At 40.5% G+C, this 24,811-nt stretch overlaps 1 protein-coding gene across 3 annotated transcripts in view; it reads left to right on the top strand.

Annotated features, from left to right (window-relative positions):
- VWF (von Willebrand factor) overlaps positions 1 to 24,533 on the top strand; it is a 250,196-nt gene extending 225,663 nt beyond the window's left edge. For all 3 annotated transcript variants that reach the window (XM_050965078.1, XM_050965096.1, XM_050965087.1), the window contains exons 47-52: positions 2,237 to 2,353; positions 7,748 to 7,846; positions 8,882 to 9,010; positions 10,578 to 10,617; positions 20,963 to 21,060; positions 24,189 to 24,533. In XM_050965078.1, the coding sequence (XP_050821035.1) occupies positions 2,237 to 2,353; positions 7,748 to 7,846; positions 8,882 to 9,010; positions 10,578 to 10,617; positions 20,963 to 21,060; positions 24,189 to 24,374 (669 nt within the window). In that variant the 3' untranslated portion in view covers positions 24,375 to 24,533. The remainder of the gene's footprint in view (positions 1 to 2,236; positions 2,354 to 7,747; positions 7,847 to 8,881; positions 9,011 to 10,577; positions 10,618 to 20,962; positions 21,061 to 24,188) is intronic.
- Positions 24,534 to 24,811: the final 278 nt, after the last annotated feature.

The raw sequence follows: 24,811 nt of genomic DNA on the forward strand, positions 1-24,811 counted from the left end.
TGTCCTGTCCCAGCATGCAGAAAATAAAAATTGAGACAGATATTCTGAGGTCACTGTTCTGTGATTGTTCCAAAGTCCTGGTCAGGAATCAAGATGAGGTATCCCCAGGACATTTATACTTCCTGGATTTCAAAACTTTATGCTGGGAATACAACCACTGTTTAAAAATAGGCTTCATGTTTCATTTTGTATCAAGGGAAAATGTCCTCCATTAACTCATTCAGGAATAGGTCCAAGTTTGGAATCTTTCACTACAGATCGGTTAGATTATTGTGGCCCTTTGTTTTTCCTTAATCCCTTTACACTTCTGTTTTGTATCTGGTTACCAATATTATACTCCAGTAGGTCTGAATTGCACTGACTCCACTGTTTTAAATAATGCTGCAGGCTTTAAATGCAGAATTCCAAGCAGGTGGCTGTATTTACCAAATGGAATTAGCTGTCACACTCATCTGTTTTCCCAGGCTTTTATTGAGTGTCATGTTTGAGGGAGACTAGAGTCGTTTTTAGCTTTAGGGGGGGTTATTTTGGTTGCATTAGCTAACAGTGGGTTAGCAGATGCTTATGTTTTATTATAAATTTGTCTAGAGAATATTTGATAGGTGTATTCTACAAATGGAAAAAAAAATCCGTTCCTTATTTTACTCAGTTCCCCCACACCATAAGCTCTGTTCCTTGACAGAAATGTACTGTCAAGGCCCATTAACATGCTGATCTGAGAAGAAATTTATATATACATTACAGATGGTGCTTATGTTGCAAACTTTGGATCCTGATAGAAACTTCCCAAAAGTTTAGAGTCATTAGTGTCTGGGGGAGTTGGTTCCAGCTTGTCTTTAATAAGTGTAATCCCAAATTTCTCCCCCCAAAATAACACTGATTCAACATAAATTTAACTTCTTGCTATTCTACTGAAAAATGTAATTTCTAGCATGTTGGAATTTCAGAACTTTCATGAGCTCCTATGGGGAATCTACAGTTTATTACATTATTCCTTGTATACTGAACTTTCTAGTGGTTTCCTCCATACTAAATATGATGCAAAAACCTAGTACTACTGAGGCCCTATGTATAATACATTAGCCATTTACTTCAGGAGGCCTGAGTCAAATATGATTATAGTCAGAAATGGCAGAAATTTAAGTATTTTGAAGTATCAATTCACCAACACAAAAACATCATGCATTGTTGAATAACTGGTGGGGGTGGGGCAGCGGGGCGTGTTTTCAGGACATAACAGGAACTAGAGCAGGAATGATGTTGCACTTCAGGATTGACTGCTTCTGTAGGACTATATATTCTGTTTAGGTTCTTGTACTATGCTCATCACTGTGATATCTGAGCACCTTCCAGAGTAAAGAATAATAAAAAGCCTAGTGTTTTTCATATGACATTTCCTCTCCATTCCTACCGCACAAGGAAAAGTTATGAGTGTGGCTTCATGCCTGGATCCACCAAGTGCTGTTATTCTCTCAGATTTATGAGCATGAACATTCACTATAAAAGGTTAAAATAAGAGGGGAAAAAAAGGTCCTGAGCCAAGCCTGCAAGCTTGAGTTGGTACTGTGTTATGCATCCATTGGTTTGTACTGAGGGGCATTAGAAGGGGACATGGTACTGGTACTTTCACCCCCCGCTACAATCTTTAGCCCAGTAGTTAGCTCACTCACCAGGGATGTGGGAAGCCCAGGTTTTAATCCCTCCTCTTGAGCAGGAACTTGAACTCAAGTCTCTCTCCTCCCAGGTGAGTGCCCTAACCACTGGGCTAAAGTTATAAGATGAGTGTTGCCAGGAATCTAGCCTCAAACTCTTTTTTGCGGCTGAAATATTTGGTGAATTTGTGTCAACTTCACAAATAGCTTTGGGTGGAGGGAAACTGCATTTTTTCAGCTAATAAACTATTCATCTGAAAAATTTCACCCAGTTCTCATCGTAACTTGATTAACTCCTCTTCCTAGCAAGCCTGATGGCACTTTAAAAAAAAAAAAAGTGAACTCTTGATGGTTGGCTGCAGATAAATCAGCTAGTTAGGAACAGCCTCCTTCTGTTGTGTCTGTGTGATGATACAAACATTGGGTCTCTGAAGCTGGGGACAGAAAGGTTTTGGTTGCTATCCTCAGTCCAGAACAGCATTACAAGATTTAATGAGTCGGTTTCAAGCTAAGATGAAGTTGCTTATTTTCTTGAGTTTTAACAGATGATCACTCAACACTGCAAACTGATTCTAATGTTTCAGGTAGGGGAACGCCTGATGTTGGACCAATGTACAAATTGTCAATGTAGCCTCCAGAGGGGGCTGCCTATGAACTTCAAACTGACCTGTAGAAAAACCACCTGTGAACCCTGTCCCAAGGTGAGTGGGAATGCTATGATCCTGGATTTTCCTGACTGTGAATCTGTGCAGTCATAAGGTCACCTCACCCATTGCATGCACCCCTATCTCAGAGTTCACTGGGTCCCTGTCCCCCTTCCCAGAAGTCTTGCCAAAGAAGGGTGCAGTGTGGTCCTGTATCTTTCTGCATCTGTGTCAGAGGTCCCATCCCAATTATGTTCTAAAGCCTCAGTTCAGGAAAGCATTTAATTTTTCATTGTGCTAAGGTCCACAAGTCTGTTACAATGGGTACTTCAGCCTGCTTACAGTTTGTGGGCTGAACTAGACTTTCAGTCACTAGCAGCAGGCAATGCCCATGCCCTGAAGTTCCCTACAGTTTTATCTGCCCCCACAGCAGCTGGCGGCTCAGCCAGATCTCTCTGCTGCAAAGCTTTTCTGAGGAAAATTCCAAACTTTATTTCAAATTCCTGCCTAACAATTCAGCGTACTAATGTGTCTGTCTAATTCCCAGCTGCTTCCCTGGGCTGTATTTGCCTTTGGGGAAATTGTCCCCTCAGCTCCGCTTCCCCTCTAAGGCTTTTGTGGCAGCTGGTACCCGTACAGGGAGACAGCTAGGCTGAAAAAGTCACAGGCAAAAAGAAAAGTTCATATCTCCTGTTTTCACTTCCCTTATTGAGTGTTTCACTGGGAAGCTTTGCTGGTTCTGTGGGCAGAGTGCAGTTCTCCATTTCAACTTAATCCAGCTTCTTCTCCCCTTCCCTAGGTAGGAAAGAAGCCAGCAGGGTTGGACTAGTCAGCTTTAGGGCAGGGAGATCCTCCTCCCTCATCTCCATGAGGGAGCGATGCCAGAGGGACAGTACACCAGATGGAAAATTGCACATGAGTCTTTATAGCCCTCTGCCCTCTGCCTTCAGAGCTCGACTGCCTCCTCTCTTTGGGCACAGATGGAGGGGCAAGACACAGCATGGACAATGCCACTGCCAGATGGTGTAGAACAAGTGGGAAGTAACAGGCTCTTGGCCTATCATTTCTTTCTTTCTAGCCTTCATTTTATAAGTCCAGAAGATTCATCAGTAGTCACCAGACCAGATTCAACCTGGTGTCACTACGGAAGAGAAACATGGCTATCTTCCTCAGTGATCAGGGACTTGACCTTTCTAATTGGGGGAGATTTCAGTCAGATTCACCTAACTGAGTGACCTCCTCACTTTACAAGCCATTCACAGGCAGCCAAGTCTGCCCAGGTATGGTCTCAGCCTCCCCTTGGTATGAAAAAAATCTCAGACTAACCAAAAACAAACAAAAAAGTAAGTACTGTCGTCTGACACACTAAGTGCTTCCTCATGCAGACAGGGGTATTGAAATTATGGTAGTTCTCCATCTAAAATGCTTGCTGACTTTTTCATGGCTTCTCCCTGAAAAAGATAGTGGGACACAAATCTGTTCCACTTAGATATAGCTCCATGGCTTTTGCCCTTGAGATCAGATGTGCAGGCAAATCAGTTCCCAGCTCATGTACTAGGAAACTTAATGGAAAGCTGAGACTATTCACAGAGTCATTAGAAAAGTAGATGTACAATTTTGGTTTCTGCTAGACATTTTAGAACAGAATACAGGTCCCATGGCAAAGTGAAACAGTCTCTGAAGTACAACAAAGGAGAATAGCACTTGGCAAGTGACAGCTAGAACAAGTGCAGGGTGCTGAAGCAAGAGTCATAGTGGCCTTCATCTGCCCCAGAGCATTCTGCATGACTTCCAACTTTCCCTACCTGGAGTTAAACCCCTGATTGGTGCCACCTTCATTCAGTTTGGGAGCAAACGGCTACCTACAACTTGTGTCAAAATATGGTGACTCAACATTGTTCAGAGAGGATACTCTATAAAGTTATGCAAGAACCACAGGGACAGCCTTGCCCTATTCCCAATCTTAGGCAGCCCATGGAAATGCCAGGACATGAGATATAGTTTCATTTTACTTCAGATCAGAGTGATATAATCCATTGCACATCGAGGGCTGTTCTTTATGCCATTTCTAGCCTCAGAGACTCCATAACTAATAGAGCAGGGTGACACATCAAAATAAGTTCTTAAAGGAGCTCTATCTTCACATTCCCATTTAACTATCACACAGACAATTCTTTCATTTTGCAGATAAACTGCCACCTTTCCCCCCCAATTCCAGTCATTACCATTTGATTGTACATGTGCTTCCAAGGACTCTTTCCAGGATCATAGTAGCAATAATATTGGTGTTTAGGAAAAAAGAAATTCACTTTTATCTCTTTCTGGACAATTTTTCTGATCAGGGCTCTGTACAGAGAGAGTGAAACCAACACATAGACTGAGGTGGTTCCTGGAGTATCTTGGATTTGTGATAAAGTCAGACACATAGTTCCAAGGGAGTCAAATGTAGGCCTGGGCTGAGGATGAATCCTATTGGGTACAAGACTAAGCAACATAGAACCCAAATCCAAAAGTATCCTCATTCATTGTAAATCAACATGGTGGGCTCATGATTAACCTCTTTCTATCTGGAAACAGCAATAAAGTGCTCTGTGGCCTCTTCATGTGTCAGCGCTCAAGATGCAGTGTGACAGATGATCTTTTGCAAAGCTGGACAAGGTCTCTGCTATATACAATCCCACCTCTTCCACTGCCCCTACGGGGCTGATCAAAAGCTAGGAAGGAGAGAACACTAATAATATTGCTTATGTCTTTTTGTTGGAAGAGACTGTAGTTCTTGGGACTTACTAACCTCACATTGGACATTCAGACATCTCTACCTTACACAAGAGGTCCACTATTGCAAAAGCCATTCCTCCATTCAGCACTAGACGGGTTCAAGGTGGATACTTGGATGAAGTGATTATCACTCATGGACATTAAAAACAAGTTAACAAATATAACTTATTCTATTGGACAAACACAGTCCATAGTTTAATTACTGCATTAAGCAAGTGACATATGGCCTTGAATTCCTCCAGGAGGTCTCTAATGTGGCTTTATGAGAGTGTCCAAGCAAAAGGTAAAATCTCCATCCTATGATGTTCTCCGTACATTCAAGAAAAGGAAGCTTTGTACAATCCCCAACATTAAATGCATCCTTAGGGCAACTACCCTAATTTTAGCCCCTCAAGTTTATAGCGCACAACCTGAGAACCTCATTCTGGTCCATACCGCACTACTCAAATTGAACCCCTGTTGCAGGGGTCATTATATTTAACTATATTTTTTAGGAAGATTTCCTAATATCTATTATCTGCAGTCAGGTGAATTTATATAGTTGGGAACTTGCTTGCATCAGACCAAGTATTTTACTTTTAATTTGGACAAATAGCTCTCACAACTGTCAGCGCATTCATTCCCAAATTTAGTTCAGGAAATGTTCTTCTGTTAGGCAACAATGCCCAATCTGTGGGAGCACTGAAAGACTTACGGAAGAGAACTCACATCATCTGTATTGACATTTAGTTGTTGGCCATATGGCCATCAATATATAAATTCACCTGATCTACATATTGATCATCCAGTCTTTAGCCAGAGTCATTTTTAGGTAGAATTCTTCTCCATTCTTCAGTGCCCAGGGAAAGATAGAGGATACATAATTTACCTAGTTGTGGCTGTCCACATTTAAAGAATGATCCTGCTTTCTACCCTGGAGGCACACTGCTGTAAAAATCCCATTGTAATGGATCTATAGATCTTAGCACAATGAAGAACAGGAAAATATATCTGTGCTTACCTAACATTTTCATTTCTTGGAGATCCAGTCCACCTTGGAGACAAATGGAGCATCTAGAACAGAGGTGGAAATTGACATTGACTCGGGTTTGTTTCATAAGAGGGAATTTCGCATGCTCTTCAATAAAAGAAATTGTTGTGCTTTTTTCCTCATAGTTAATATCTGTAAATTAGGAAAGTAGAATGGAATTTTCCTGGCACTGGACGTTGTCTCAATAAGAGCCAATATCAGGGGGTTGGGCATACCCCCATTCCCATACCTATTGTAAAGGCTATGTAGGTCTTATTTCTCAACAAAAGGAAATTTTCATGTATGCCCAGATGAACCCTTTTAGTCCCACTGAAGTCAGTAGGTCTCAAGCACATGCTTACGTGTTTTACCCTGTGTTTCATTTTAATTTCACATTAAAAGCCATTGTCATAAGGAACAAATCACACTTTAGAGTATGTGCTTTCAACAAGGTATCAACCTATGATCAGCCATTGAAATGATGGAAGTAAATGCAGTGCTTTGGGAAGTGCTGCAAACCCCAGTGGAGTCATTCATCATTTTATGTTATTTTGTGAACGATTCTAGATATATTTTAAGCTCACATTTTTGCTAGAAGATAAATTGAAAGGTTAGCAGTTCACCTACATAATAATAAAGTAAGTAGTGTTTTTTCTGATGGTTTAATGGTTACTGTAAAAACATAAATGTTTCTTTTAAAAAAAATTGTTAAAACAAACATATGGATAATACACATTTATTGGCTCATCCAGAAAGTGTTTGTTTGTCTTAAAAATGTTCAGCTCATCATAAGCAGCTGTTGGTGAAGTTAGGAGCTGGAGAAGTTGTAGTGGGGACTTTTATTGTCTTCCTACGTTAACTTAATTCCTTTCTGGTTTTCTCTACCTCTTTCTTGCCCATAACCTGGCTTCCCTACCAATCATTGCTGATTGATCTCTCTCTCTTCTGCTCCTTTCCCTCATCCTTCACTTCCTTCCCCATTCACCACTTCTCTTTGTCCTCCTACTTTATCTGCCAGTTTCTCCATCCTTTGATTCTCTCCCCCCTCCCTCTCTCTGCTATTCTCACCATTTCCTCCTCCTCTAGTCCACTCCTCCATCTCTTTCTTTTAACTTTACATTCTCATCCCACTTTTCTCTGTTTCATTCTTCAGTCTTCCACTCTGGCCTAATCTCTTCTCCTCCCACTTTCCCTTCTTTTATACTGTTCACCAGTCTCCTGGCCCTTTGTTTCCTGGTCTGGGTTTCTCATGCATCTTTGCAAGTTGTGTTGGCTTTAGGGAGGAGTCTTGCCTGATGCTGCAAGTAAGGTTCATATGGCACATGGCAGCATTTTAGTCACTTGTGCTTCATGGCCCTGACCCAGCACCACAATTTTGCCACTGATCTCAGTGGACACAGGATCAATCAGATCTGCACATATTACACAATGTACCATACATGCAGCATCCATATAGTATACCACACAATAACAGCAAAAGAGATAATGTCAAGTTTTATAAAAATAACATTTAACAAGACCATGCCCATCCGAGACTTCTAGAGATGTTTTGATGACTGTAATTGTGTTAATTGCATTTCTAAAACTGACATTCAGTTTGTGAGTGAGGGTGGAGAGGTCCAGAAAAGCAGAAAAATGCCGCAGCGAATTTACTTGCATTGTAGAGCTACAGGATGGAAGAAATCAGTGGCTCCTGCTGTGGGAAATGTGTGCCAACGTCATGCGGTATCAAGTTGAGAGACGGAAGAATCCTATATCTGAAGGTTTGATTTAAGCATACTCATTTTTGTTGACTAAGCGTAAATGTCACCCGTGCTTTTAATTGAGGCCACTTGAGCACCTATTCCTTTGCCCCTCTTAGACAGTTAGACAGCAGCTGCAAACTCCAATATTTTCAAAGAAATTAGAGATGTGTGCAGCCAAAGGTCTCATGTTTTGGATTAAATTCAAACAAATATGAACAAGACAGGAACAAATAAAGGTCAGTACAGCATATGAATCCAGCAAAACTGTCCCTGAACTGATGTTTGAGTTTAGTTGCCCTGTTGGTTATAGCTTAATACTGGTGAAGTGGGTATTCACCCATGAAAGCTCATGCTCCAATACATCTGTTAGTCTATAATGTGCCACAAGACTCTTTGCAGCTTAATTCCTGTTCATCATTCATTTCATTAAATGACCAACAGCTATTGGAAATGGACCTGGGGCCCTCCCTTAAACATCAGAGGCTCTTTGCATGTTAAAAAGCTGGCAGCATGTCTTAGGAAGTAGCATGTATGTACCTTTTTTCATTAGTTCGTTTAGGTCTAATTTTTGAGCTGTTAAGAATCTCCTCATGGCAACTAATGTTAAATATTCATATATATGTTTTCCTCAAAAGACAGAACACAAAGCTATAAACTTAGGGCCAAATCCCCAAGCTTGTTGTTCACATTTTACTCAGTCCTTATTCAGCAAAACTCCCCTTGGAGTCAATGGGAATTTTGCCAGAGTGAGGACTCGGGCAAGGACATCTGTTTTTGGCACTTAATAAGGCTGCAGGGTACGTGCTTTCTCACATGTCTGCAGAGTACCATGCACATTGAGGGCATCATATAAACAAATATTTAAAACTAGATGGTCTTACTGACCCACACACGTATTTAGCAAAGTTTTCCATGTTTTGTAATCCTCCCTGCTGAGGCATATTAGCTGAATGACAATGAAATAATAGCAATAGTCAAACTTTATAGTTTCCTGAAAATTGTGGCCTTCCACGCTGTTTTTGTGCGAAGCTAACAGCTCTTAAATCTTTACAGCCGAATGAGACAGTTCAGGATGGCTGTGACAGTCATTCTTGTAAAGTAAATGAGAAAAGGGAATTTATCTGGGAAAAACGAATCACTGGCTGCCCTCCATTCGATTCCAGGAGATGCTTGGCTGAAGGGGTAAGTAGTGAAGTGGGTCCTGCTTGCATGTTTCTGAATATATTCTGTCATGTTTATGGGGCTTTATATAAATCCCGTATGTGTATTAGGGATGGGTAATCTAAGTTTCCACCTTACACCTCAGCTAAATTGAACCTGAACCTTTTTTTAGGTTCAGAAAAGGTTTGTTTTTTATTTTATTTTATTTTAAACAAATGTCACAGGCTCCTGCGTATCCTGGTTTCAGATGGGACTGTAATAAACATGGGAAAAGCTGATCTTCCAATATTTCCAGCCCATCCAAAGACAGGAAGTGCTGGGGACCAGAGAGGGAATGCTGATCTCATGATGTTCTTAGTCTAGATATCAGAGCAAAGAGGTGTGGAGAAGCATTTGAGCTTTTGGAGTCTCAGTGGAACTGAACCTCCAAACTTTGTGTTTCATCCATCACTAAAGCACGATGTAGGGGCAGATTCTGGATACTCTTGAGTGTGAAGATGGAAGAAAGATGCAGATAGCCTTCCTCTTTGCATAGGGAGCAGACTAAATCCAGGTGCTTGCACTCCCTAGTGCAATAACATGGGGATTGGGAGCACTGCTGGACATGCTAGTCCCTCCAGACCCAACCCCTTCTGCATTACTTGATAACTTGAGGCCAGCCTTGGGTTGGGACATGGAATGCAAGCTATGGTCTTTTAAAGGATATAGTACTTGCTGCTACTGCAGGTTTCTGCCTGCCTGTGGCTTCTTATAACATGGCAGTGGGTAGTGAGGTCACAGGCAAGCCCACCCTATATAGTGGATTTCTCTCATACATGCACAAAGTGAACAGCAATTTTGAGACTCATTATTCAAAAGATAAAAGCCTTTCATGAAAACTGTACAACTTTTTGCTGTCACTACTCCACATACTTCCATAAACTGGAGTAGAGATGTATAGAGGAAAACTATTTGAAAAACAATGGGATATGTACAAAGCCATAGAACTGAGTGTATTATCTCCCTCCAGTGGTCTCATTTTCAAACCAAAGGATAATAGTTTGCTTTTGAATTGGAAAGTCCCACTGTCCAGCTCTCATTTTTTTTAAAATACATTTTCAAAATGCATCTTGGACCTAAATATGTTCCTATTCAGTTACTGACTCACAGATTCAGGTGACTGTCTGAAGCAGGGTCAGAGATCCAGTGGTAACAGTGGCAGCCATTTTAAAGAAACGTAAATGAAAATATAATTACATGTGCCTGATTTTTAACCCTCAGTAACACAGAAAGTCATCAGAGTTATGGCTCCAAAATGTAAAAATTGGTTTGTACAGCTAATGACATTCAGATGTTATAAGATAATGATGCCCTAAGAGCAATATCAGTTGGTTGTGTGGAAAAACTTTAAAGTTGTTTAATATTTCTAAACTTTAATGAAGTCAAATGATAGGAAAATTAGTATTTCTACATACTTCTATTATATGTATAACACAGGAACATAGTGCATAACTTCTTATTATAGAGAAACTGAATAAAAGTCTGACTATTTTCAGATGTGTGTGTAAATACTATTTGTGCCTAAACTGCAGCATGTGTTCTCTCGTAGGGTAAAATTGCAAAAATTGACAATACCTGTTGTGAAACATGTAAGTAACTATGCTACAAAGTCTTTCTTTTACAACCTCTCAAAATGTAGTCTACTACATTAGAAGCCATGTTTTGCATGTGTGATATGTGTACAGTAAAAGAGAGCGAATTCAAACAAATGTCAACGCTGATTCACACATTTTTATGACTAAAATCACCAAGTTTGTCTCACAGTGAGTTGTGTGGTCATATTATACATGATTGTTTAGACTACAGCAGTGTATGCCTAGATAACATTGGCAAATCCCCAAAATTTCACACATTTTAGCGTGAATAATCAGTCATTCCAAAATTTATTATGAATGTTTATTATTCATCATTCATTTTTATTTTCTCCTGTTGAAACAATTTCAGTAATTTAGCCAGAGATCAGGAACAGCTCCACACAAACTGGGTGACCAATCAGTCAAGCCAGTATTGAATATGTGAAGCAAATGTTTTGTGAGTACTCAACAGGCTTAAAATTATTTTAGTAAAACAATCCAGTGAAAAGTGAAAACTGAATAATAAATATGGAAATCGTGATCTGTTCATGAATGATTTAACAACCAGAAAGTGAGAGAGATTCATAACAAGTGTGTATTTTATAATGAATAGTTTGACTGGGTCTCAGAATAAACAGTTTTGGCCAATCCTGCAAACCCTTAGTCATGAAATCCTTACATAAATAATGCCATTCATTTCAGCTGTGCTATTCCAGAGGGTAGGGTTTGTTTGCATGAATAAGGGTTGCAGAATTGTGCTATTATCCCCAAACTAACCTTTGAAGATTTCTATAAACATAAAGGCTTTAAATTTGCAACTTAATTGGTGAATAATTATGAAGTTATTTTAGCTCTTAACAAAAAAGACGACTCTTTTTAAGGTCAAAATGTCAGCACCTCGTGTGCCCTCTGTTCTTTCTCTTTTATTTGTTCTGGGCATGTGCTAATAAATAAAAGATGGCAAGCACAGCAGACCATCACAGCACAACCACGGTAATTGCTGTAACAATATACCACTTTGGAGAAGTTAACTCCGAGCATTTGCTTCCATGGCCTGTCTACACATCAGTGAGTTCCGGGTTTAAGAAATAAAAGTCAGGAAGCTATTGAGATAATAGACTATCGCCGAATGGCTCACACAGGTAATTTAGTTAAAAGGGCTTTTATCTACCAGGCTTCTAGCAAGGAATTAATATTGAAAATTGTCTATTAACCCTTACACATTTCCACATTATATTTAAAAGACTGAGTGAGACTTGTAAGTGGGAAAGGGTTATGTGTGTCAATTTTTATGAATGTACCAAGATGCCAATTAGATCTTAGACCTGAAATCTAACAAACTAGATAAGTGTTATAGCCAATATAGAATGAAATCCAATAGGATAAGACTTTTTTGTTGAATCCAGAGAGCTATCTTACTAATTTTAACACTGGGTTCTTTTCAGGACACTTGAGCACTTTATTAATTAACCCAGAACCACATTAGTAAACAATCAACAATTCACCGCTCAAGTGTAGATACAGCCAAATCTTGCAAACAATTATCACGTAGTTATACCAAGGAACAATGCGAATCACCAAGATTTCTCATGACATTTACTAATGACCATAGAGTCACAGAGTTTAAGGCCAGAAGGGATCACCTGATAATCTAGTTTGAACCTGTATATCAAAGGCCATTGACACACTCTGCACCCACACACTAAATCCCACAACTGAAATGAGACCAAAAGATTACAGCCCACAGGAGGCTAGATTATTATGTGCCACAGGCAGAGAAAAAGAGGGGCTCAGTTCTTTAGTCTCTAACACATTTATCACACTTCCAAGGATATACTTGTCTTCAAGGCACATTTAAAGCGTGTGGTCCCTGCTGTTTGAATGGTTTGGACCAAAAGGGACAAGTTTAGAATATGAAAAGCAATTGCTTAAAATTGTTGTTTTAAACCTCTTAGGTCAATTTGCTTGGGCTTACAATGGTGAGCTTGCATTAGTTAAAATCTAAAAGAGGGTTACTTGGTGTCTCACTAGAGAGTGTAGACCTAATCAAGATAACCTGTACGTTTTTTATGTTAAAGAACAGAAAGGGAAATACAATCTTTGAAATGAAATCTCATCACTTCATCTTATCCTCTTAACCCTGGGATGTGAGGAGAGTGCTTTCCATGAGACCGGTCCTGGCATTCATCACACTGGGGATTCTGCAGCATGGTGGGTTCAGTCAACTCAGGGTCTCACATGATTGGTGACCTCAGTTTTATATGCCCTGATATTAGGACTCATTGGAGGGAAGCTCCCTCTTATTTCTATTGGACTCGTGCCAACTGAGTGCTCAGATTTCAGCTTTCAGTTTCTCTGCTGCTGCCATTGGTATCTAATAGATGGTGATGGGGTATAAAAAATTTCTCCAGTCCTTTTCTTATTGGAGGCTTTTTATGTTTGATCCATTTCAAAGCTTGTATTTCAATATTAGCCCATATTATTAATTGGAAATTTCTCCATTTTAAGCAATTTCTCTTAATGATCCAAAGGTATATATTGGTATAAATCTTTCAGCATTCCTTCTTCATTGTGCCATACAATTCCTATTACTTCTAAAGGGCCATAATTATTTCCAGTGGAAACAAGAATAATGCCTTATAATCTTCCAAACTTGATGGACCTATTTCATACATTCTTTGATTGTACATAAGCATTGCATGTTATATAGAATTTGAAATCAAATTAGAGATGTTATCCACATATAAAGAGATGTAGATCTGACTCACAAAGCAAGAAAATGTGCAGCTTCAAGTTTGGGGTGAAAAACAAACTGACGGGACAAAACAGATTATCTATCATATTTGATTTACAAGGCAAACATATGCATAGTTTATAGTCGGGGGTGAAAATATGGTTTGGATTTTTTGGGGTAACAGGCAGTTTGCTTTATTGACCTTCGATCTCACAGCAGGTTATTTCTAGTTTGTTTAAATTGTATCTTGACCCACTTGCAAAGAGAAGTGGGCCACTTGCCATAGGAAATTAGGATGTTAACCTTGCCTGGCAACTTTTTGGAGTTCTTTTTAGCTAGTTTGGGAGGAAGGAAGAAATGTTGTCCATATGCAAATTATGAGAGATTCTTGCTTAGGCAATTAACAGTGCCATTTTAGTTTCTATTCCTGGGAGTGGAACTCCCAACTGTAGCTTATCCGTGTGTCCTTAGACAAAGTGTCTCACATGATATGAACCATTTTCTTATTGTCTTAACTTCCTAGGTGGAGACTATTTTGGAATAAACTGAGGTGGATAGCTTTTCTAATTTTTGAGGGCCAGGAGGAAATAAATGTTATTAATCATTCAAGGCATATCTGTTCTCTGTATCTCTTACAGACTTTATTTAACTAAGTGGGGAAATATACTGCATACTGTAAGGAAAATACAAAGAAAAAATCCCAGTTCCAAACCATGCTACATACGTTTTACAGATGTCAAAACATGAATTCACCTCTGTTGGTGTAGGGTTGAAAATTACACCCTTCTGTGCCAGCAAGGGCTACTTTACCCAAGGGAGGGTTCACATCCAGGGAGGGCACATGGCATTTGCCCCCAGGCTGTCTTTGCCATTAGGTGCTACAAGGTGAGAACGATTTTAATTTCTGACTCTGGTTCCTAAGGAGCATCACTTGTAGAGAGGAAGTGCTGAATCAGCCTTGGCCAGGCCATCTTCCAACCTGTGCCACACACTGTTACGTTGGCACTGACTAGCTCTGGAGCAAAGCTTGTAGGTGTCTTTCTCCACTGCAGTCTTCTTCCTGGCATATTCTCCACTCCCATGGGCCCTCCACTGGGCAGGAGCCAGCATTCATTAAGGCTGAATGAAACCTATTATCTTTGAAATTACATTCTTTCTATGTGACGCAAAGTAAACCAAACCCAGTAATCAAAGTGAATTGTGAGTGTCTGTTACAGCTATCCCCCTATTCCATTTTGTTTCTTACAGCTGTCCCCATACTCCATTTTGTTTTTGTTCTCCTCCTGTGGCCACCCCTCCCTGGCTGTTAAGTTGTTTACCAGGGCCACTGCCCTTCTCAAAGGGAGGGCCCCTTAAGTTGTTTACCAAGAGCCATTGCCCTTCTCAAAGGGATGGCCACTTGTGCTGCGTGCTAAGTGGGACCACTGCCCTGTTCAAAGGGTTAGTCCTGTTATCACCTTGTTGAACCTGGGCTTGGTGTAGGGCAGGCAATGTCCAGAGCTGCAAGACCTATTGTGTTTTTAAGATCCTGGGCATGAGTCATAGGCCTTATGTGCTTTTGAGTCACCTATTGCATAGGACTCTGCCCAGGCATGTCTCTGTGCTCACCTGCAGTTTTTTCCCTGTGCCTCCTCCCTGTGACAGAGGGAGCCTATCAGGATTACTGGCAGGAAACTGCCTAAGTTTGCCTTTAAAAACAGACATTTTTGAAACAAACATCAGAAAGGTTCCTGCATTGCTGCCTGGTCTGATCAGCCAGGGGTTTTGGGGGTCCTTTCTCCGCTCTCGTTTTATTTTTGAGCGTACCCCCAGTGTTTAACCCCCCCCCACGAAGAACGAATTGCTGCCTGAGAGATCTCCTGATTATCGAGACCCTACCGAGCCCTCCTTGCTTCTTCTGATGTTGCTGCTGCTTCTGCCTTTGCTGCTGCCTTGGGGACTGGTAAGAATCCCTCTGTGAAACTTTCCATACTTTTATTTTATTACTTTAGCTGCTGGCTCTGTTTCCCTAGCACACAGACTCAAGCTAAACCTTGGTCTGTGTCTTAAAACCTCTCTTAAACTCGGCAGCGCTTTGCTGCTAAAAATAAGCTTGTGCCACTGCTAAGCTCTGCTCCCTGCTTTCAGCTGTATCCACTGCTGCAGCCAAGATCTCTTGGCTTCCTTGGGGGCTGCCTTGGGAGCTGTATTCTGGGCACATACCACTCTGCCCTCTGTAACTTCCCCATAGCATAAGGTGCACCGTAGGTTTTGCTTTTTAGTTTAATAAGTCATAGTTTGCTAAGATTGTAGAGCTTGTAAGTTTCACCTGCCTTGTTATAGTTTTCTGTTTTGTTGCTCTGTATAGTTGCTTGTTATAGTTTGCTTAGAATTGTGATATTTGTTGTTTTGTCTAGTCGTTGATTAAGATAGATTTAAAAAAGCCATTGCCTGGTTGTATTCTGTACCCGTTTTATTACTTTGTATAAGCTGCTTGTAATTTATATAAGTTTGATTAAGTTAGAGGATAGATAAGGTTTTTACTGCTTGAATTCGTCTTCCCGCTGTCCCAATCTCTCCCTGAACTTTCCCGTGTCTGTTTTTCCCCCGCTCCAATCTCCTACTCTGTGTACTTCTCCGTGTCTCCCTGTTGTAACCCCTTGCTGCTTCCCCCCCGTGTAACTTCCCAAACCCTTTGCCGCTTCTTTTCCTTTTTTTTTGGGTGTCCCTCTAGCCCTTCTTTACACCTCTCTGCTGCCTCTCCCTGTATCCTCTGTGTTCATGCCCCTGCTCCTCCACTGCCCCTCCCCTACCGAAGATCACCATCACACTGCTCTGTTTGTCTTCACCCCGCTGCTCCGCAACTTCCCTGAAGTGCTCTCCGCTGCTGCAGCCTATTTCTTCCCTCAGCCGTCTCCCCAATTCTCCACGTGCCTTCCCATCGCTTACACGTTCAGCGCCCTCCTCTCATGCTGCTCCCAGACTCCCCTTAAGTGCGCTCCAGCTGCTCTTGTCTCCCGTACCTCCAGCCTGCAGGCTCCTGAAGACTGCTACTCTGGGCTTCAGAGTCTCTCGCTGCTTGCAGCTGCACTCGCCTCTCGTCAGATACCACTAATCACTCACTCCCCTCCCTCCTCCTGTTTCTTGACCCAGCTTTTAGGTACACTCTTGCTATCACAGCCTCACAAATTAAGTCAGTAAATTTCTACATTGCATAATTTCACTTATCACCCATATTGTATTATTGCACTGTGACTCACATTTTACTTGTGGTTATAACACCCCATTAGTTGCCTCCATTTTTCTAATATACTTTGTATACCATTTTTATATAGAAGCTACCATTTTATTTTGCATTTTCTTTTGGGTACATTTTGCATTCCACACTATATCTAGAGTTGTTCCTATATAAGGTTAAGTTGCTTATTGACTGTACTGTATCCCATTGTGCTGAACCCCACTTACTGTACCCCACTGTTAAAACTCCCTACACTGTTCAATAAGAACTCCCCCATCGTCTATTGTAAACACCTTATACACCCCATCCCATCGCATTTCATTGTTAAATTCCCACCACTTCCTTTTCCCCTTAATAAAGAAATTAATTGGCACCCCACCTGTGTGGTAATTGCTCCCTAAGATCCCATATACCTGCAGGCAGGGACAGTGAGCAACATGTTATATTATGAGGTTAACCACTCCCAGGGATCTAGTGCTAGTATTCTTCACTCCCATGTGAGAGACCTGGGTTTGAGCCTCCATCCTGGTCATTTGCTTCCAAGATGGACAAAGTTTGAAAGTGTTTCAGAGACAGCATGCCTGTTTCCGCAGGCTGGCATGTACAGAGTCCCTTGTAATAGAGAAGAGATGGGAACTGGTTATAACTAATATAAAGGGACTTGTTGATTGAAAACACTTTAAACAGACTAACCCTGTGGTTCTCCCTGACTTTGTAACTCCCAGACTCACTAAGGACAGCCAGGTACTGGCCTGGACAAAGCCGTCATGGAAAGTGCGTTTGTCACTTGGACATGAACCCTCTAGCCAATTAAACATTGGTATTAGAATAATAGCATCATAGAAATATAGGGCTTGAAAAGTCATCAAGTCCGGCCCCCTGTTTAGAGACAGAACCAAGTAAACATAGACCATCCCTGACAGGTGTTTGTCCAACCTGTTCCGCAACTTCCCTTAGAAGCCTACTCCAGAGCTTAACTCTCCTTATAGTTAGAAATTTTCTAATATCTAACCTAAATCTCCCTTGCTGCAGATTAAGCCCATTACTTCTTGTCCAACCTTCAGCAGACATGGAGAACCATTGATCACAATCCTCTTTATAACAGTCCTTAACTTACTTGAGGCCACTTTGTACAGACTGATATGATTGGAAGGGATTCCCTTCTAGGGGTAAGTGGAAGGAAGGATTGTGAATCTCACATGAGATCCCATTGCTGGGATGGGTTAAAGTTGGGGGGAGGGGAAAGGAAGTGGTCTGAACTTTCTGTTTAGGGTGCAGGAAGTCACCTTTCTCACTCTCTCCAAAGACACTAATGACTGCAACTTAACAGGTATCATCCCAGTTGTCAATCATTAGACAGTAAGTCCCAATATTTCAATGGAACTAAAATGATATATTTAAGAGCATTCTGTATGCAGGATAATAGAAAAATCACAAACAAGCAGCTTGAGATTTTAAAAACCACCTAAAGGCGTTAGCCACATTGCTCTAATGGAAATTAATTGTGTGGTTAAATGTTCTAGTTGGCTTGGAACATCTGAGCCTGTAAATTTACAGTCAAGATCAGAGAGAAGAAAAGCAATCCTTAGCATTTATAGTAAATGCACTGTATAAATACTATCCCTTCAGTCTTCACAATATATTTACCTTACCTGTCATTTACACACCTAATTTCAAAAGGAGCTCTATCTCTGGTGATCAGATCTCCTTCACACTACTCAGAGTACTGGCTTTGAGTCAAATGGTAATCTTCTTCCAATGCACAATTTTCCTTCTTTATCTCATCCCTTTAATTAAATGTCTGTCATAGCCTAACGATTCATCAAAGCTCACAATATATAATAAAGTAATATGTAGCCTGTTACCTATACCTCAGATAATAGAATAATCCATTTCACATGGCTGTAAAGGTTGATATACAGGTTGCATAACCTTTCCAGGTCCTTCAGCCTACTCAATCTAAAAAAGTAACTATTAAAAAAATAGATTCTGTTCAGTTCAAGGTGCAAATCAAGGTGTTGACTCGTCTGTAAGGCCTGATATTGGCTGGGGCACTGGCTGTCTATGAAGCCGTCCTCCCTCTCTGTGGTATGCCAAGGAAACTGAGGTCAGCTTGAGTGAATAGTTCCTTGTCTTCAACACGAGGGAGTTGGTAGTTGAATATTTTCAGAGCTGGATGCCCTTCCACTCTTGTACTTGCTCCTCAGCTAGTCCAATAGACCCTGTTATTATGGGCCTCAGGAAATAGTGCTGGGTTTATCATTTTTCTTTGGCTTTTCCCTGCAGGAGTGAGATGATAGGAAGTGGTGGTGCTCAGGGATACGGTGATTTGTAGGGAGAGGATGGTCCTTTCCTTTTCACCCCTGAAACAAGCATAGTTGTGTCTCTGCTATTCATCCTTTTTCCCCTTTCTGATCTTGACACTGTCCATTTCATTTAATTATGTACATGTGAACTGACCTGCCTGGAGGGGGTGTGGCTTATGAAATCCAAAATAAATACTGTAAACCAAATTGATGTGATTGGACAATACATCTCTCAGTTGGGAGCAAAGAAAAACTGAAGACATGGTGACTGTCTGATGACAGTTATTTTGAAATGGGATGTGTGTCAACTGTTGTGACTGTCTGTTTGATAAAATGTGTCCAAGCAGAGTGCAGACACAAAGTGATTAAAGCATTGAAAGTGAACTGGCTTTTCCAGCCTTGCAGCAAGCAACACTTTTCACATTTGTGGAGCTTTTTTCAGATCACTTGTGAAGAGCTAGAAAGGCAGAAAAGCAATAAGGCTAGAAATGTTATCTTGGAAAAGAGATGGGAAGTTGTGGCTTTAGCTGCTGGGAGGACACCTACATCAAAGGGAAGTTATATTTCTTTGGTCAATTTGCAGCTGGCCAGCTGATTGCAGTGTTCTGTCTGAATGAATGGTTGTGGAGAGGGACAATAAGAAAGTAAAAATAGATTCTAATTGATAAAGAATCGACTTGAGTGCTTGAATAGTCAGCTGTCTCCCAGTCATGGGAGATTCATTTGCTAGCTAGAGCTAAAGTAAGAGTTCATCTTGACACACAGTGATGGTGCTGTATTAACACTGCAAATGAAGAACCACTGCTTCCTGTGTGTAGAAAGGCCTCTTAGAAGAGCATTAGCTCCTTTGTAAATCATTAGCTAGCATGGGAAAATGAATAAAGTGGTTGGGCCAAATTATCTTAAGTATAAAAATGTATATGTATAAAATCTGGATCTGTACAGGGCTGGTGGGAGGGAAAAGGGATCTGCTATCCAGTAACGACCACAGCCTGTGGGCTGCAGTAGCCCTGCTTCATGGGACCAATCAACAGCACTCTGGCTCCTCCTCCAGCCTAACAGCATCCCACTGACAAACACTCTGCAGGTGTAGTCCTGTATTGCCTTTTATGTGGATTTTTCATGAAGTGGAGAGGAGGGACAGTCAGCATTTATCCTCTAGTGTCAAGAGCACAAAACGGCAGTTGCTCAGGAAAGAATCCTGCCCCCATTAAAGTCAATGGCAAAACTTCCATTGACTGAAGTCAGGCTTTTACCCTGCAAGTCCAGCAATGGGAATGGAGAATTTAACCCCATTATTTCCATGCTGCAAAATTCAGCATACATCTCAAAGTAAATTTCCATAGGAAATAACCGTGGCATTCCATTTTGAAAGTTGGTTCTGACAAGGGGAAGTTTCAATCCAAGTCATTTCTGATGCTCATTTCCTGACACTCCCTGGAATTGCACCTTCTTATGCCAGTGGTGCTAAACATTGCACAGTGTTTATTTCAGTGAAAGAATGTGATCTCTTTCTGCAGTATATTCTCTGACTCTTGCACTTGGGAGCCAATCAAGATCAACGACTAATGACTTCAATAGTTTGAATTAATGGGAAAAGGGTGTATTTTACTGGTTGTAACTTCTTATGGGCAGGTCTATACTTAAAACACGGCAGTGGCGCAACTACACATCTTTTATTTGTTAACAATAGTCCATCAAAAGTCCTATTTGGGAAAAAAATAAGAAGACATAGATTTATAATAAATATTATTCAGTGGAACAAGAGCCAGGTGAGGTACTATCCTGGGGCTTTAATATATCACTGGTCATTCAGCAAGGCTGAATGACCAGTGATATATTTTACTGTTGTGGTTTTTGATTGGTTTATGCAGGAACTCACTGGTATTCAATGGAATTTTAAGGCTGGAGTGAGGTATATTCACAGTATCCTGTATTAATTGCCACATGGAAATATATCTACGTCTTTTACTGGGGTCTTGCTAATAATGGCATGTGGCCAATGGCAATTTTTGTGTGTACTAAGCTGAGAATGGTGCCAGAATGTTTTTTAAAAAATGTCTTCAACCATTGGCAAATTCCTCTTCTTTCTTGACTTGCTAGGTATAGAAGCAGAATGCAGACAAGTAAATTCCAGGCTGACGTATCTGAATATCAATGGCTGTGAGGCTGAAGATGGAGTGCCTATTTTCCAGTGTGAAGTAAGAAAAATCTATTTTCATTTTGTTAGTACAGAACTGTTGCAAAACACGACACACTTTCAAACGGAGTGGTTTGCTACATTTTTGCATAGTAGGAAATTGCAGTGCTATTTCCCTCCTCTTGCTAGGTAAAGGTATGACTCTTTCATGTATTCACCCCTCCCTGCTCAAAGCCAAGGTAAATGGCCTTTGCGCAGGGATCTCAACAAGGTTTGTTGAAGGGAATTAATTTGCTTCCCTATTCCACCCAAGGACAAGTCAGTGGCTTCTCACTAGCTTCCATTCCACTCAACACAATGGAACATTGACTTCTGTCTCTGCACCAGTTATGCAGGAGTTTCAGCTGTGTACATTTGCTTCCATTTAGTCTCACCTGATTTTTCCCCCTCTTTGGGGCTGATAAGAAAACCCACTTTATAATACACAGAAGCGCCATTCATGTTGCTTCTAGTTCCTGGAGAGACATGTGGATATTAAATTGCCTTGCTGGGATCTTCTGCACTTGAATGAATTTCACCATTAATTTTATGGGGCCCAATTTTCAAATCTGTGACCCTAGGGTTAGGTACATAAATCCCCCTCTAGACTCCTAAGTCAACACATCAATGCCTAAATAAGACTTTAGGTGCCTAACATGTAAGCACCCAGGTTTAAAAATTGAGCTCTGTAGGATTTGACTTGACTTCAGTATTTGAGCCCATACACTGTGCTCTTATGTTCCACATATCCCATCAAATTCCGTAATTTGAACAAAAGTGTAATGCCACTGGATTCTCCTCCCCATCACTCCACTCATGTAATACAGCAGATACAATCTGAAACAGGAGCAGAACATTCCTTCCAGATGTCCCCTTCTATCTTTGATAGATGGCACTGGGAAACAAATGAGAAGCTTGGTTCCCAGGCTGGCTGCAACAGAATAACTTCCCATTCTGTTTTTATTATGCCTGAATTTTTTACTTTAAACTCCACTGGGATTAGGAAGGGTTTTTTCTTTTAGCACCCTCTCATAGGGATAATTTCTTTGACTGCTGTAGCTGCTAAATGGAGCATCTTTCTCCTTTCTGTGACCAGCTGGAAAGGAGTGAAGTTGGGTGCAGTGACTTGGGACTATGTGCCCCCGGGTCTTCAAGACCTCCAACTGCTGTGCTTAAACCCTGAAAGCCTTAAGGGAAGAGGACATTTCAACAGTTCAGAAATGCTGTCCAGTACTTGCTTAAATCCAAAATAAGAAAACTGCCGCATTATCATCTCTATCCACTAAGTCAGTGGCTACTTGGGTCTTGTGGCTATGAAAGATCCAGGGCAGATTTCAGATTCAGTGTGAAGATTGTAATTCAGAAATCTGGCCATATTTCATTTTGGGTAAACATGTGGGTCCAGAAAAAAGGACTTAGGTTTTGTGACACTGAGCATCACAATGCTTAACTTTTAGATGCCTAGAAAAATCATAGGAACAACACTGATCCACAAAGCCTGAGTTAGGTGCCTCGGCTCCTATACAATACAGGGGGAGAGATAGGCACCTTAGAACATGATCCACAAAGCCTGCAAACTAGGTGGGGAGTTGCCTAAGCTAGCCCATGGGAGACACCAATGACAAGGGTGAATGTTAAGCTTCACCCCTCTTGGAGTTTAATGCCTCATAAGTCTGGGCTGCAGGGAGAAACCTGTTTCTGTTTACGATTCACAAACCAGGGAAGACAGGCATTCTGCCAACTAAGTCATGTGCAGGTGTGCTCAGAGGCTGCCTACCAGATCAATTTGAATTGGGTAACACATTTATGAGCTCCACTCCTAAAACTTCTCGTTATTGGTAGAACAGAATCACTTGCATTTCATCTCAGAAATGCTAGCAAGTGATCCTTACACACATGTACATTACAACCTATACAATGGTTTAGAATAGTACAAGAGACAATGTAAATTGTTATTGTGCCTGTAGCCTGTATAAATTAGGGAAAATAAGAAGCAACAAGGATAAGCACAAATGAATGGACAAGTACTTGTTAGAAATCAAAGAGGAGTATTCAGTTTGTGTGTTTTTTCATTATGTTTGGCATTATGCAATTAAGTTGTGTAGAAACAGTATTGTACAGATGGAATCAAAGTAGTAATTTTTTTCTCTTTATGCAACACTGGTAAAAGTGAATACTGTGTAGAAGTGGTTAGAGAATTTTTCCCCTGGAAAATTGTGATGAAAATGGAAAATAAAAAATAAATTTATAAAAAGTTTCATTGGATAATTTTGACTTGGTCAAAAAAACAGAAACATGTTCATTTTTTGACAAAAAGTCAACATTCAACAGCAGAAAGCCAAAATTGTTTGTCCAAAAATTGCTGAAAACCAATCCTTGATTTTTCCACCCAGAACCCAAGAGCTTTCGTGGAAAAATCAGACACTTTCCTTAAAAAATTTCATTTAGTCAAACAAATTTAAAACAGCTGCAATACTGTGTACAGTTTGAGTTTCTGTAATATAAAACAGATATAGAGAAACTAGAAAAACATGGAAAAGGAACTAATGCGTTTGGAGAGAATGGTGTGGGGGAAGCAATGGAAATGATCAGCGGGCAGGGCAACAGGAGTTTTGGATGCCCTAGAAATATATGAAACAGAAGTTAAGATGCCTTTGGCTTGTCTTGTACTTTCAAGTTCACAATACCCTCTTAGATCAGACTTAATACAATTCTTGTCAAGCTTTTTTTTTTCTTAAAACAAACTTTAAAGACTGTTGTAATAACGGTGCCCAAATCCCCACTACTACTGTTTCCTATTGTTCTCTGGGCCTATCAAATTTACCACAATACTGTAAACATTGTAGGATATCTTACTGTACAAGCTTGTTTGTGTGATGTCAGCTGTTGCTCAGGATTACCTTGTGTGCGTAAACATATCAAGGGATATGCAAAATAATATTTTGACATTTGGCTGAAAACATGAAGCATGAGACCAACAACCAACAAAGACCAATCAAATGAACCCATTACAAAGTCCTGACAAAAACTTCCATTAGCTTCCTTGAGTCTGCTTGGATAAAACGGAGGGCAGGATTTGGACCTTTATCAGAAGTCTGTGGAGTAAACTATTATTTGGCAAGATTCAAACTTTATCTGTTTCACTTTCAGGGCAAATGCAGAAGCAAAACCAAGTACTCTGTTGAAATGAATAGACTTGAAGATGAGTGCACCTGTTGTTCAGCTACTCAGACAGTTCCAGTGACCGTCTCCCTGCGCTGTGCTAATGGCACCGTGGTGCAGCATGAAGTACCATCTGCAAAGCAGTGCGACTGTTTCTCTCGTAAATGTACATAGTAAACCTTTCCAGAAGCTGCTTCATTTAACCTTTATTTTTAATGGCTAAGGAATTTACCATTCAGATCTCTTTCTTTAGACTGCTTTCTTCCAGATGATTCTGACCATTGCATTCATTGTATCAACATACCAAGCAATAAAAGTAAAGCTTATTCAACAGCATTTTTTGACTGTTTTACTTGGGCTATTAGTGTGACCCATACTGTGTCCCTCATTTCAAGGGATGTCACTTATTTAATATCAGAGTTACCTCTGTTCTACATACATTTGGTTTCCCCTCACTTTTATCACTGAATATTATTTACCTCAAAAGAAAGAAAATGAACATGAAAATATGACCCAAAGGCTACAGGAGTTATTTTCACTGAAGGAATGAATCCCATGATATTTCAAGTGTCCTGACCAAATAATTTATTTGTTTCCCTCATATTGGGTCT

This window comes from Gopherus flavomarginatus, chromosome 1 (genome assembly GCF_025201925.1).
Source record: "Gopherus flavomarginatus isolate rGopFla2 chromosome 1, rGopFla2.mat.asm, whole genome shotgun sequence".
In the NCBI taxonomy this organism is placed as follows: Eukaryota; Metazoa; Chordata; order Testudines; family Testudinidae; genus Gopherus; species Gopherus flavomarginatus.